The sequence below is a fragment of the Saccostrea cucullata genome, unplaced genomic scaffold (assembly GCF_032062105.1).
Source record: "Saccostrea cucullata isolate Sc308-1 unplaced genomic scaffold, CSIRO_AGI_Scuc_v1 ctg514, whole genome shotgun sequence".
Lineage (NCBI taxonomy): Eukaryota > Metazoa > Mollusca > Bivalvia > Ostreida > Ostreidae > Saccostrea > Saccostrea cuccullata.
Window position 1 is genome coordinate 1 of NW_026920771.1, and position 14,150 is coordinate 14,150.

Genomic DNA, 14,150 nt, shown 5'->3' on the forward strand with positions numbered 1-14,150 from the left:
GTCGTGCAAAGATTGAAAACAGACTCCTTGATCTTCAACTTTGAACTTATCTATTTTCTCTTTATCCAGTGATCCAAAAATAGCTTGTTAGCCAACTTATGGGAACAACTTTACTGGTCCCCAGAAAAAAATGTGCTAAAAGGTAGTGTCGCCAAAGTCGATTTCAGTATATATAAGATTGCGTGAGTGATCAATAAATTAAAAAGGTTTTTAGCCTTTTTGACCCCACAATCAAATTCATTGGTTAAAGTTTAGTTTCAAACTTTGTTTTTAGAAAAAGTTTTTAACCTAGTGGTATGAAAAAAAAAAATTGTTTATAAATTGAAAAAAATTGACAAAAAATTAATGTCAACGAAGCGCATATTGCGCATGCTTAGTGTTATTTCTTTTGTACTAACTAATAGCTATTCTTCCATGTAAACAAACCATCGAAAATTTTTAATGCTGTTGAAGCTGAAAATAATATGTTGACAGTGCAACCATTAGGGCAAGCGCAGATACTCGATCATTCAGTTTTCATTTAGACGGGCTAGTGCAATTCGGTGGTCGAAAAACATTGTCACATGAGTTATTTGTTGCTTTAATTGAAATATATAAAAACTGACAGCCTTTCATGCTTTATTACATATTATTTATTTTAACTTTTTTATTTATTCGCAAAGAACATTGGCTTGTGTACAAAGTGATGCAATGTTGGTCCAAATTACTGCGGAAAAAATTCTATCGAATAAATGTGCAATAGTCCGAATTTTCTCTTCGCCCAGGCGTTGTCGTTAGAGCTCGCAGTGACGTGCATCACTTTGTGATGCTCGCTGCGCTCGCTATAAGATTGCATGAGTGATCAATAAATTGAAAATACAATAAGGTTTTTAGCCTTTTTGACCCCACAATCAAATTCATTGGTTAAAATAACCTTAGTCTTCAAACTTTGTTTTGGACAAGAAAAACTCTTTTAATTGGGTGGTACCTAAAAAAAAATGTTTATAAATTGAAAAAAATTGTCTTATTGACAAAAAATTAATGTCAACGAAGTCTACCAAACGTTATATATTCTTTGGGTTCCTTGAGGTATTATTTGCATATCATAGCCATAGGGTGTTTTTGAGAATTACCATGAGCTGCATTTACCTTAGGGATATCCTTGGGGTTAATCTCAGTGAGATCATAAAGACTAATAAATTTGAAAATCTTATCCTCACTTTGCCCACTTGTTTCAGACAAAATAGGTTGAAATTCCCTGCCTTCTTCGACTTTTCTTAACAAGCGGTCAAAGTTCGGGTAAGATTTCTCAAATCATTTTGTGTGGCAGTGGGCTGAGATTTGGAAAAGACACCAGTCCAAAATTATTATTCTCAACAAATATTACTGAGATTACACTGGGGCATCTACTGGTAAGGGTAAAGCTAATTCAAAATCAGACATACTGTTGTTTCATTGTAAATCAAACACTGCATTCCTTACTTGTGATTAAATTCTAATAGTTTTTATTAATATATAAAAGTATTTTGTTTTGTAGAATTGGTGCTTCACATGAATAAAAACTCACCATGACTGTGATGGAATTCTTTGGTTGCACCTTTATAGCATTTGGACCCCCCTTTGCTTTGTTTGTGTTCACAATTGCCAGAGATCCACTTCGAATAATTGTGCTCATTGCTAGGTAATTTTTTTCCTTATTGTATTTATTTATGATCAATAATTCTATCATTGCAATATCAGGTATGTGAGTATTTAAAAGAAGTTTTTTGTGAAACTCCGGAAAATATTTTGCCTCTGCTGTTAACCTGACATTTTCACCAGTTTCCTAAAAATATCAGCAGGAAAATATAGATGATGCACAAAATATGTCTTAGAAACTAATTCTAGCAGGTTTTCTTATGAATACCAAGTTGAAATGCAAGTTGATTATATTTTATATTTTTTTTATACCTCCCGCAAACGAAGTTTGGGGGGTTATATAGGAATCACCTTGTCCGTCTGTCCTTCCGTCTGTCTAGCTGTCCGTCTGCCCATCTGTCTGTGCAAACATGTCCGGTCTATATCTTTCTTACGGAGGGACATTAGAAACTACTAAAGATTGCCCATGACCTAGGGGTGTGTCATGACCTTGACCCAAGGTCATTTGGGGAACTTCAAGGTCATGGAAGAAAAATTTCATAATTCGTGTCCTGTCCATATGTTTTTTAAGGATAAACTTGGTAGGTTCTCATTTCACACAAAATGACCATGACCCAAAGGTGTGTCATGACCTTGACTGAAGGTCATCTGGGGAACTTCAAGGTCACTGGAAGAAAAATTTCATAATTCGAATACGTAATAAAAGATCAGGTGGAATATATTTTACTTACAGAGTTATAGTCTACATGCATGACTTCAGAAGGTACATGTATAACATTCATGACTTCAACATCTCTGTTTCTTATGACTATTACCTTTAATGTGTGACTTGAGTGAACAACCCTTAAGGTCATATTTAATCAGTTTAAATCCATTCCAGTCATATATTTTAGATTCAGAGTGTAGACATAGATTATTCTGAAAGACTGATAGACAAGCATGTTAAAACCATAATGAACCATTCCTTCCTTTAGGACATTGTATTTGAGACATAACATAGATCATAGATAACATGGATAAGTCCATGTATACCAGTGGACATTTACTTTGTATTAAATTTACGAATCATACTGACAAAATGTCAGAGGCTTTTTTTTTTAAGTCTTAATTTATTTCTATAAAATAATTTCTATTTTCAGTGGATTTTTCTGGCTGTTATCACTACTAGTGTCCTCTATATTGTGGTATGCAGTGGTTCCTCTGAGAGAACAACTAGTGTTTGGTCTAGTTTTCTCAGTTCTCTTTCAAGAAGCTTTCAGACTTCTCTTCTACAAACTTCTGAGGTAAAAACATCACATTTGGTATCTTTATTTAAGGAAAAATTTTTTTAATAAATTAAATATGATTGCATGTGTAAAATTGTATTTGTATCAATCAATATGTAAATCTATTCCAGGAAAGCTGATGATGGCTTACAGAAAGTCAGCCAAACTGGCCAAGAAATGCATATGACTCCCAGGGATATCTCAAATAAACATATAATGGCATATGGTAATTCAATTGTTATGAAGCTAGTATATGTTGTTCATATTTATGAGGGTTTCAGTAGTATCCTGCGGCAAGATGTATTGGCTTAACATACTTTATTTTCTAGCAAAGATGCTTACAACAAAGATATACTTGGTACTAATAATGAAGTCAAAGTTGATCAAAAAGTCATATTTTTGTTTTTGTACTTTGGTTTTAGTGGAGATATATATGTGCTTGTGATTCCTCTTTAATAGTTAAATGATTTTTTTTTCAGTGTCAGGTCTGGGGTTTGGTATCCTCTCTGGTGCTTTCTCAACTGTCAATGTGTTAGCTGATATGGTTGGTCCAGGGACCATTGGTATCCATGGAGATTCAAAATATTTCTTCGTAGCTACAGGTAAATTTCAATGTTTACCCCTGATCAGTTTTATTAAACTAAACTATCAAAGATATTCCCTCTCCTTTTCTTCTCTTTCCAGTTAAAAATTGGCTTTATCTGTTGTACTTTCCTTATTTGACTAAGAAACAGAAAAAAGTCAATGTTCAAAGATTAAAAAAATATAGCTTTGTATTGAAATCAGACTTGTAGCTTTTTTTGTTTAATTCAATGTTTTATTATGGAGTTACTAAGACTATGAAAAAAGCAGATAAGTAAACTTTCAAAAGGCCATTTTCAATATAGAATTAGGGTTACCAGTATGTGAAAGATATACAAACCATCATATCAATCTGTATAATTGTATTTCTCGTTGCAGCTTTTCTCACACTAAGTTTTATACTTCTCCACACATTCTGGGGGGTCATCTTCTTTAATGGACTTGACAAGAGGCGATACCACATGGTGGCGCTGGTGGTGGGATCTCACATGCTTATCTCATGTCTGGTGAGTCACATGCTTATCTTGTGTCTGGTGAGTCACATGCTTATCTCATGTCTGATGAGTCACATGCTTATCTTGTGTCTGGTGAGTCACCATCGTCTCAAGCCACGGTCCAGAGTCCGCATATAGCTCTCTCCTACCCGTGGCTGCTTGATCACAAAAAGTGTCGTAATCTTGAATATTTACGCCTTTCTATTGTGAGGTCATATTCAGTCTATCACAAGTTTTGTTTCCATCGCAATTGAAATCAACAACTGACGTCAACAGTATATAAGAAATATTTCCTTTACTGCGATTGGATATTGAAAGGTTGTGATAAAGTTCATCTTCCGACTATGCTTTACTCGCATTGGTCAAAATTTTAATGAGCTACGAAGAATTCTCTCCTCGTTCAACCACGGCCAGAATGGGAGAGGATCGTACATTTTGGCGGTTGTTTGCGACGGTGGTGAGTCACATGCTTATCTCATGTCTGGTGAGTCACATGCTTATCTCATGTCTGGTGAGTCATATGCTTATCTCATGTCTGGTGAGTCACATGCTTATCTCATGTCTGGTGAGTCACATGCTTATCTCATGTCTGGTGAGTCATATGCTTATCTCATATCTGGTGAGTCACATGCTTATCTCGTGTCTGGTGAGTCACATCATGCTTATCTCATGTCTGGTGAGTCACATGCTTATCTCGTGTCTGGTGAGTCACATCATGCTTATCTCATGTCTGGTGAGTCACATGCTTATCTCGTGTCTGGTGAGTCACATCATGCTTATCTCATGTTTGGTGAGTCACATACTTATCTCGTGTCTGGTGAGTCACATGCTTATCTCATGTCAGGTGAGTCACATGCTTATCTCATGTCTGGTGAGTCACATGCTTATCTCATGTCTGGTGAGTCATATGCTTATCTCATGTCAGGTGAGTCACATGCTTATCTCATGTCAGGTGAGTCACATGCTTATCTCATGTCTGGTGAGTGGAGGTTTATATACGTCATGTGCTAAAATACTGGATTTTAACTGATCAATGATTTATAATGTAATCCACTCTGAAATTTTGCTTATTTGTCCAGTATGAAATTTTGAAATATTTGAAATCCCTTGTTCCTTAGAAAAGTTGTCAGATGTTAAAAATAATATGTGTAATTTAATTTGCATATATGTCAATAGAAATATTTAAGAAATAAACAACGTTATTTAGTGAACATGGCGTTATGAATATATAGCAATTGCTCTGCTGGCATATTCCATGATGCATGCTGGGGCATCATGGAAAATATGCCAGCAGAGCTATTGCTATTCATAATGCCATGTTCACTAAATAATCATTGTTTATTACTTATATTTGCATTCTTTGATGTTGTCAAGAATATCAGAGGAAATCCTGGCTTACAAACGGATGTGGCTTATTGTCATCAGTAATGAAAAACACACAGCTTTAAAATTAGTATACCTGATCATTGCACCTTTTTCTAATAAATCACAAACAATTAATAAAGTACTAGCCTCTTTTAAAACACAGTTATCTGGATACAAGCTGTGCCGTCGTCACATTCTCTTAATTTTTGTTTTGATGCAGATGTGACGTCATCGATCAACGTTATTGAAACCCTCTGACAAAAATCAATAATATAACCGTTTGATGAAAAAAAAGAATGCTTTAATAATCATTCTAACTCCAGAATGCTTTTCTATATGATTTTAAAATTTTTTCTATTTATTTTTAAGAGCTGAACCCGTTCTTGAAATAGACATACAATTAAATTAAAAGAAATTTTGCTTTTTCTGAATGTTTTATCACCCTAGTGTGAAGAGTTGTCGTTCTTTGTACAAATATGCAAAAATGTGATAAGAAAAAATAAAAATATGGCAATTCTCTTCAATTTTAAAAAAAAATTATTATACAATTAAATACATTGACCAAAATTAAATTTTTAAAGATATAAATCAGCAATTTAAAATTGTTCTGAATTTTTTTTCCCCAAAAATTATTATTAAAAACACATTTATTCCTTTTAAGAAACATTTCATATATATACTTGTCAACACTTTCCATTTGTGTGTAGTAAAGCTTGCACTACACGAGTGTGAAAGAGTAATTGCATTCATAGCAGAAGCAATTGCGTCAATAGTCCTATGAATGCAGGTGAAGGCTACTTGTTCATAGTGGGAGAGAGCAGTAGAAATGCAAATATATAATTTATGGTTTTCAGTATGCATACATACATGTATACATACCATATACCGTAAAATCCCTTGTATTGGACGCACTTTTTTTAAGTGGAAATTTTTAGGGAGGATTTAATTTTGGCATTATTAGCAAGGGTGCCGAGATCGCAAAAATTGAATATCGCTAAAAATTTATTGCCTGATATTTGTAATAGCTTCTTAAAAGAGCCTTTTAAAATTGCTAAAATTACTTCTTGCTAAAAATAAAATCTTTTTGGTGAAATCGCTGAATTTGTGTCTCGCTAAAATTTCCACTTATACGGTATTGTAGTTCAAGTTACTTTATAAACCAGTAGACAGTCAATAATAATTAATTTAGCTGTTTCTATTGTAGACCCTTCTGAACCAGAGGACGTCCTCCCGTGAGAGCCCCCTCTATCTGGCCAGTATCCTCCCGGCCTACTTCCTCACCGTCGTCATGGGAATCATTGCCTACATCACAGCCGGGGGATCACTTGCCAATATCAAGAGTTGTCTCCCTTGTGGCAATGCGAGAAAATATGAGATTGAATAAACATTGGAACTTTAGCCAAAACATGAAAGCTAAAAACATTTATTGTCATTGTCTCATTTTCTTTTATTTTTGTCTGATTTGTACATCCTCAGTCATTTTTCAGAGAAAAAATGTCATTAAAAAATAAATTTACACAAGTATATATTTATGGCATTTCTGTTTTCATTTTTTGTGTACATTATTAGTGGTGTTAAAATACATCAGTACATTGTGAAGCAGAGGGGGTTTATATGGTACATAGTCATTGATATATAATTTAATAAAAAAATTTGTGTATACTTCCTAAAAGTACATGATTGTATCTTTATTGATTTATAAAGTTTAGAAAATATATTTTTATTTCACTGAAAGCATTAGAATCAGATTTATTTTCATAGTTATGTCTTAGAGAGGAACAGGTCGAAGATGATTGCCACTTTCAGTTTCATGTTCAAGTGTGACAGTGACATCAACTGTATACATGTACTAGGTAAGGTAGACAAAGATTAGAAAAGAGACTGTCAACCTTGGAGCTTCTTTGTTTGATAATTAATTAATTATATGGTAAACTATCATACCTAAAACAAATTAGACAACAGGAAACCAAACTACAGGTACTATGAGCAAGCTCACAAATACCCTGTGCCATAATATTTTCAAGTACATGTTCAGCTTTATGACACACCTTGAACTTCCTTTTCACATCCTACAGGTATGAATCTTTCAGTGAAATATAAACATGAAATGTTTTTCCACTAGAAAAGTATTAGCCTATAATGATTTTTTTACTTTGTACAAGATAATTTATATCTCAATGATCATGAACTAGCTGGAACGACCTTGGGTTGAGGTCATGACACACCCTCAGGTCACAAATAATATCTGTTCCAAGTGTAAGCTTTGAATGATTCTCACTACAAAGTTATAGCCTAGACAAGAATTTACCTTTTTGCCAGTGACCTTGACCTTGCCAGAATGACCTTGGGTTGTTATAATGCAATGTTTGTTTAATTACAAATATTATACAAGTGATCTCCATAACAAAGTTATATTTTGCTAGTTGTGGACAAAGTGATTCTTATATACCCCTCAAAATTTTGTTTGCAGGGTTATAATTACTACTTTCATATTTACATGCTTTAAAGGGACCACATTCCCTTTTACTTGAGTTGACACTCCTACTCTCTATATATTCATCACATATGATGTTGTGTACTAAATAAGTAAATTTATAAGATGACAGTTATAATTTTAATATATATTTCTCACTACAAAGTTATAGCCTAGACAAGAATTTTATGCTTTTTTGCCAATGACCTTGATCTTGCCAGAATGACTTTTGGCTAGGAAAAGTAGAAACCCTAATAGGACATTAACAATGTTAGTCCCATGACCAATCATATTTGCCTATAAGATGATTTTTGAAGAAGTCCTATATATTTCTATGTAAAACTTATGTCCCACTTATAGGCGAGATATAAAAAGGCTGGTATAATAGAACAATCTTTCTAACAATGAATTTCATAAAATGCATGATGAATTATGGCTTTGTATATCGGTAAGTATTTTTAAAGAGCCTCCTATATATCTCCATAACAAGGTTACAGCTGGACAAGATAGCATAGACAGATAGATGGACACAGAGATTCTTATATACCCACCAAATTTTCTTTGCAGAGGTATCATTACTACTTTCATATTTACATGCTTTAAAGGGATCACATACCCTTTTACTTGAGTTGACACTCCTACTCTCTATATATTCATCACATATGATGTTGTGTACTAAATAAGTAAATTTATAAGATGACAGTACCAGGCAATTTTAATAAATTTATTGGAAAAATATTACAAAATCAGCTATCACTATCACTGCTAGATGATTTTCTTCTATGTTTGTGCTTTTTGTGTTTCTACAATGTAAAAAAGTAGAGTTACAAAAATCAACTAATCCTGCACTTGATATACCAGTATACATGTACATGAATGTGAATCTTAGTGTAGTACAGGTTTTTCAATGATGAAATAAATCATCTGATTTTAATTAAATTTAACACGAAGATTTACATGAATATATTTTTTTTCTATGGTTCAGCTATTAGGAATGTTTTACCTTGTGACGAGGCCTTTCCTCTTCAGATTCAGAACTTGAATTTGCATGGTGCCGCTTTTTGGCTTTCTTAGATTTCTTCTCTTTCTTGTTTTTCTGTTTTAAGAAACAATGTCTACGGTATTTCACTGCTCATTTTTAAAGAAAGGATATAATTTCATATGGATTTGGCAGGAATCTGGGCATACTTGAAAAGTAAAAATTTCAAGGACATATCATCATAATATGACGTTTTAGCATTCTAATGATATATCGTGTTTCTGTGATACCGTAAATCTGGAAATTTTTGCTGTAGATAAATTTTTAGCAAATTTGCAAGTTCATTGCATTCGCAAAAATATTTTTCTTAAAAATAAATTACCAATAAGAAAATGTAAACAAAGCATTGGTCATTCGCAAAATTTTGAAACGTAAAAATTAATCAACAGCATTTTGACCCAAATTCGCAAAATAAAATCGACGTAAAAATTTCCAGATTTACGGTATGGGAAAGGGAACTGTTTTCCAGATATTGAGTTTTGATTTTAATATGAAAGTATCCTATGAAAAATTGCCACACACCTTTTTCTTGGATTTTGAAGATTTGTGTTTGGTTTCTTTTTGGGAGGAGAGAGCATCATCTTCATCTGGTAGTAGGTCATATGACTTCCCACCGGCAACATGAAAGCAGTCCTGGGCTAAGTGACCTACGTAAGAAAAAGTTAATTCATTAAGAAGAGTTATATTGCGAAAAGAAATTGCTTTTCAAATGCTTGTTTAAATAAAGTGTGAACTTAAACAATCAGTACAGTGAATCTAAATTATTGCTGTGTAACTGTTTGTGTTTTTGTACTGTGATATACACTATTTTTTAAGCAACAGTTACAGATTGGTGTTAAAACAAAAATGTCAACAAATTTTAAGCAAGTTCAATATTTCAAAGAAACAAAGTGGTAAAATACTGGTACAAATGTTTGGTAATTTATAAATGTATTACTGATGTTAAATAGTGATACCTAAGGTCAGGAATTATTAAATCTACTACAGTGAATATTCATTACCATGACCACCACATTTTTTACAAGTGGTGTCTAGGACTGCTCCCAGCTCTATTTTTGGCCTCTCTCCTTTGTGAAACTTTCTGTTCTTCTGTAGATCCATTCTAAGATTGAAAACATCCGAAAATTAAAAAAAAGATACCTATAAGGTATCTACATTACTATTTATCATGTTTATAATTCTGATGTCTTAAAATAACAGAAAAACTTTTACAGTATGTCATCATTATAATACAATCAAAACTTATCTCATACTCGATGGAACCAGAAAATACTTTGAGATTTCCAAGGATTTAAGAAATCAAAAATACTTCATAATTATTTTGACATTTATATGATTTTGAAGATAACAGTGTCAAAGATACCCCAGTTCAGATGTATTTGCAAAAACTGCATTAAATAAGCATTGATGATGAGGCTTAAGGGCACACTTATCTTCAATTATACTATACTCTTCCATACTTACGAGGACTGTACATTTGCTGAATCTTCATCCTTGCCTGTAGTCTGATTGACTACCTTCATTGACAAACCTATCTTATTGTTCTGTAAAAAAAGATACATCATTATGATTATTTATTTCATACACAGATAAAGAGCTTATTTTTTTTGTATTTTCAATATTGGATAAAAGTTCTTTTAACGTAAATGCGCAATCAGGGGTTTAAGTTCCCTGCTTAAAATCTGATATCCTACCAAGCCCCTGCTACGAGAGGAACCCCAGAATCCTTCCATATTTTAGATATTTCCTACTTTTCTACAATTCTTAGGGACAGCCCTGCTGTAGGAAAACTAAAATTCTGTGATCACACAAGTAAAGCAGGCTTACCTCAAGTGAAATAACTTTACAATACACTTTTTCTCCCGTGGCAAGCATCTCTGATGGATCATCAACTCTTACTTTTGACATTTGAGATTTGTGAACTAATCCTAAAAACAAAGGGAAAATGCATTTAAAAAACAAAGTGTACTTTGTTAAACTGAAATGAACAAGAGGCCCATGGGCCACATCACTCACCTGAGAAGTTTTGGCTATGCTGTTCTTTCCTAGATTTCCCCCTTGTAATAAATATTGTGACTCCACCCTACCCCAAGGGGTCATGATTTGAACAATTTGAAATCTACACTATATCAGAAAGCTTCCACATAAGTTTCAGCTTTTCTGGCCCAGTGGGTTTTGAGAAGAAGATTTTTAAAGATTGTTCCTATATATTTCTATGAAAAACTTTGAGACTTTATTGTGCACCCCCCGACCCCCAACCCCGGGGTCAGTTTATAATTGAACAATTTCAAAGAAATAATTCATTTTTTACTATATATCCTATATAACCCCAGAATGCTTCCATAAAATATAATTTTCAGCTTTTCAACATGGCCCAGTGTTTATCTAATGCCCACAAACAGAGAAGAAGATTTTTAAAGATTTTTCCTATATATATTCTGTGTAAAACTTTGAAATTCACAATTTTGGAAGAGGCAGTCATTTTCAACTTAACTTTGCACTTGGTTAGTTTATTTAATACCCAGGAGCAGAAAAGAAGAATTTCAAAGAATTTATGCACTTTCACTACATAATATATATAGCCCCATCCTAGCACTACCCCAGAATGCTTCACAATTTTTATAAGTCATTTTCAGCTTAACTGGCCCAGTGGTTTCTAAATGAGAAGAAGATTTTTAAAGATTTTTCCTTTATATATTTCTGTGTAAAACTGGGGCCATGAAATTCACAATTTTGGAAGGGGCAGTCATTTTCAACTGAACTATGTACCCGGTTAGTCATTATTTGAACAATTTAGTAAATGCCTTTACACAACCCCTAGATGCTTCATAATCAATTTCAGCTTTTCTGGCCCAGTGGCTTTCTTGAGAAGAAGATTTTTAAAGATTTTTCATATATATTTCTGTGTAAAAATTTGCTATTATTCCCCAGAAGAGGCCATGAACAAACAAATTACCATTTCCCTGAGAGGGTCATGCAATTTGAACAATTTAGAATCTACACAACCCCAGGATGTTTCCACATAAGTTTCAGCTTTTCTGGCCCAGTGGTTCTTGAGAAGAAGATTTTTAAAATTTTTCTTATATATTTCTATGTAAAACTTTGATTTCCCATTGTGGCCCTGCCTTTTCCCCAAGGGTCATGATTTGAACAATTTAGAATCTACACAACCCCAGGATGCTTCCACATAAGTTCAGCTTTTCTGGCCCAGTGGTTCTTGAGAAGAAGATTTTTAAAGATTTTTCACTTTATATATTTCTATATAAAACTTTGATTCCCCATAGTGGCCCCACCCTACCCCCAGGGGTCATGATTTGAACAATTTAGAGTTTATTAAATGCCCCAGGATGCTTCAAAGACATAAGCATTTTCAGCTTTTCTGGTCCAGTGGTTCTTGAGAAGAAAAATTTTAAAGATTTTTCTTATATATTTCTGTGTAAAACTTTGATTCCCCATAGTGGCCCCGCCCAACCCCTGGGGGTCATGATTTGAACAATTTAGAATCTACACTACCCAGGATGCTTATATGCAAAATTTGGCTTTTCTGGTCCAGTGGTTCTTGAGAAGAAGATTTTTTAATGACCCCACGACCTATTTTTGTCTGACGAACAAACGGATAGCAATATCTCCCCTTGTGAGGGGACTTGGCCCTTTATTTTAATAATTTAAATTCCCCTTCACCTAAGGATGCTTTGTACCAAGTTTGGTCAAAATTGGTCCAGTGGTTCTTGAGAAGAAGTTGAAAATGTGAAAAGAAAATGCAATTGGAAAATAAAGTGAATTAAAAAAAAAATAAAATATAAAGAACTATAAAAACTCACCCTGCTGAGCCTTCGGCTCAGGTGAGCTAAAATAATTAAAATACTAGCCTAGAGGTACTGTGAGCAATGAGCTCACTAATTGATATCCCCGCCTCCCATATAATTGACAGTGTCTATGTTTTGGTATGGGAAACCCAAAATATGTGTTTGATCAAAAAAAGTAAAATAGGAGGTGCACAATGGCAGTATGTAATAAAGATTATGTGAAAGTCTCATCAAATTTCATTCAGTGGTATAAGAGGAGTTGCAGATAAGAGATAATTGGTACCCCAAAGCATAACAGACAGACATTTTATCCATCCAACTTTACAGTTGTCTCTACAACTAACAAGTGATAATCTCCCTCGATTAAAATTATATATACCCTGAAACTTTTCAAGCAGGGGGTACAATAAAGAACTAAAACTATCAAGCGTGCTTCTGTTTACCTGAGATGGTAATGAACCTGTACTGCATTAGCATTAAACAGGAACACTGATAAGTCTTGTTCAAAGTTATATTTTCTTTAGATTCTGCATCTGACATTTTCATCACAGTTCTTAGCTGACTCTTTTGAGCTTTAATTTTCAATACCAATAGAACTATGTATACATCTGTACATGTTGTACTTACCTTGCTTTTTGAAATCTGGAATCTTTACAAAAACACCATATTGCTGAACAGATGCCACCTATTCAATAATTAACAAGTTAATCATAATTATGTGTAACTTTGATTGCAGAAATAAATGGTTTACACATATATAATACAATACAGTGCTAAATACAGCCACCTGCATACAAATCAATACCTCTCCATAAAATATAGAATGCAGCGCTGGCATGGGTTCATTACTGTCACTTTCTCGCCTTTTACTTTTAACATGGCTATCTTCTTGACCTGAATATGAACGTTTCATTATTGACTTCTTATTATTCAAAGCAAAGTAGACTCCAACAGTCCCTCTCACACTGCGATGTTTGTTTTCATTTGGAGGTTAATTTTACCTCCGATGACTGAAGTGCACAAAAAGAGAGACAACTCTTCCGGTCGCAATGCAATAATCCAGTGGGGCATTTGGGATATCTTTTTTTAGAAAAAAAATTGGAGATACCTAATAGCATAATTACTAGTATTCACGCTCAAAAGACTACTAAAACAATACAAAAATGGAACAGAACAAGCACAGACCTCTAAAACAGAGGTGTCATGGAGGAGTAAGCATCCCCTGTCCACCCGTTAAACAGAAAAGACAACTCTTCCTGTGTCATATAATCATCCAGTGGGCTACGTTTAACATATTTTGAAAATGATTTTATGAATAATTTAATATCTATAAAATAATAGCTTTAGCAAAGTTTTGTAAAACTAGTTGTAAAACATTTTTTACTTGTACCAAGTCCAGAACTTCCAGTAACATATCACTGCATTTAATGTTATCCAACACTAGTAACTGCCATGCAATACTGTATAATCCAAGATATTTTATTAACTACTAGTATTCATGTGTAGATT

At 33.6% G+C, this 14,150-nt stretch overlaps 2 protein-coding genes across 2 annotated transcripts; one reads left to right on the plus strand and one right to left on the minus strand.

The window, feature by feature from the left end:
• Positions 1-1,212: 1,212 nt before the first annotated feature.
• Positions 1,213-6,849, plus strand: LOC134257459 (gamma-secretase subunit Aph-1-like). The gene is made up of 7 exons (XM_062740078.1): positions 1,213-1,278; positions 1,517-1,660; positions 2,757-2,900; positions 3,014-3,108; positions 3,362-3,484; positions 3,843-3,970; positions 6,528-6,849. The coding sequence occupies exons 2-7, from the start codon at positions 1,548-1,550 to the stop codon at positions 6,705-6,707; spliced, it is 783 nt and encodes a 260-aa protein (XP_062596062.1). The 5' UTR covers positions 1,213-1,278; positions 1,517-1,547; the 3' UTR covers positions 6,708-6,849.
• Positions 6,850-8,505: 1,656 nt separating this feature from the next.
• On the minus strand, positions 8,506-13,657 carry LOC134257470 (zinc finger CCHC domain-containing protein 17-like). The gene is made up of 8 exons (XM_062740087.1): positions 13,447-13,657; positions 13,269-13,326; positions 10,663-10,763; positions 10,300-10,379; positions 9,837-9,937; positions 9,358-9,482; positions 8,800-8,892; positions 8,506-8,599 (listed from the first exon to the last, which is right to left on the minus strand). Exons 1-8 carry the CDS (start codon positions 13,552-13,554, stop codon positions 8,543-8,545), a joined length of 723 nt encoding a protein of 240 aa, XP_062596071.1. The 5' UTR covers positions 13,555-13,657; the 3' UTR covers positions 8,506-8,542.
• Positions 13,658-14,150: the final 493 nt, after the last annotated feature.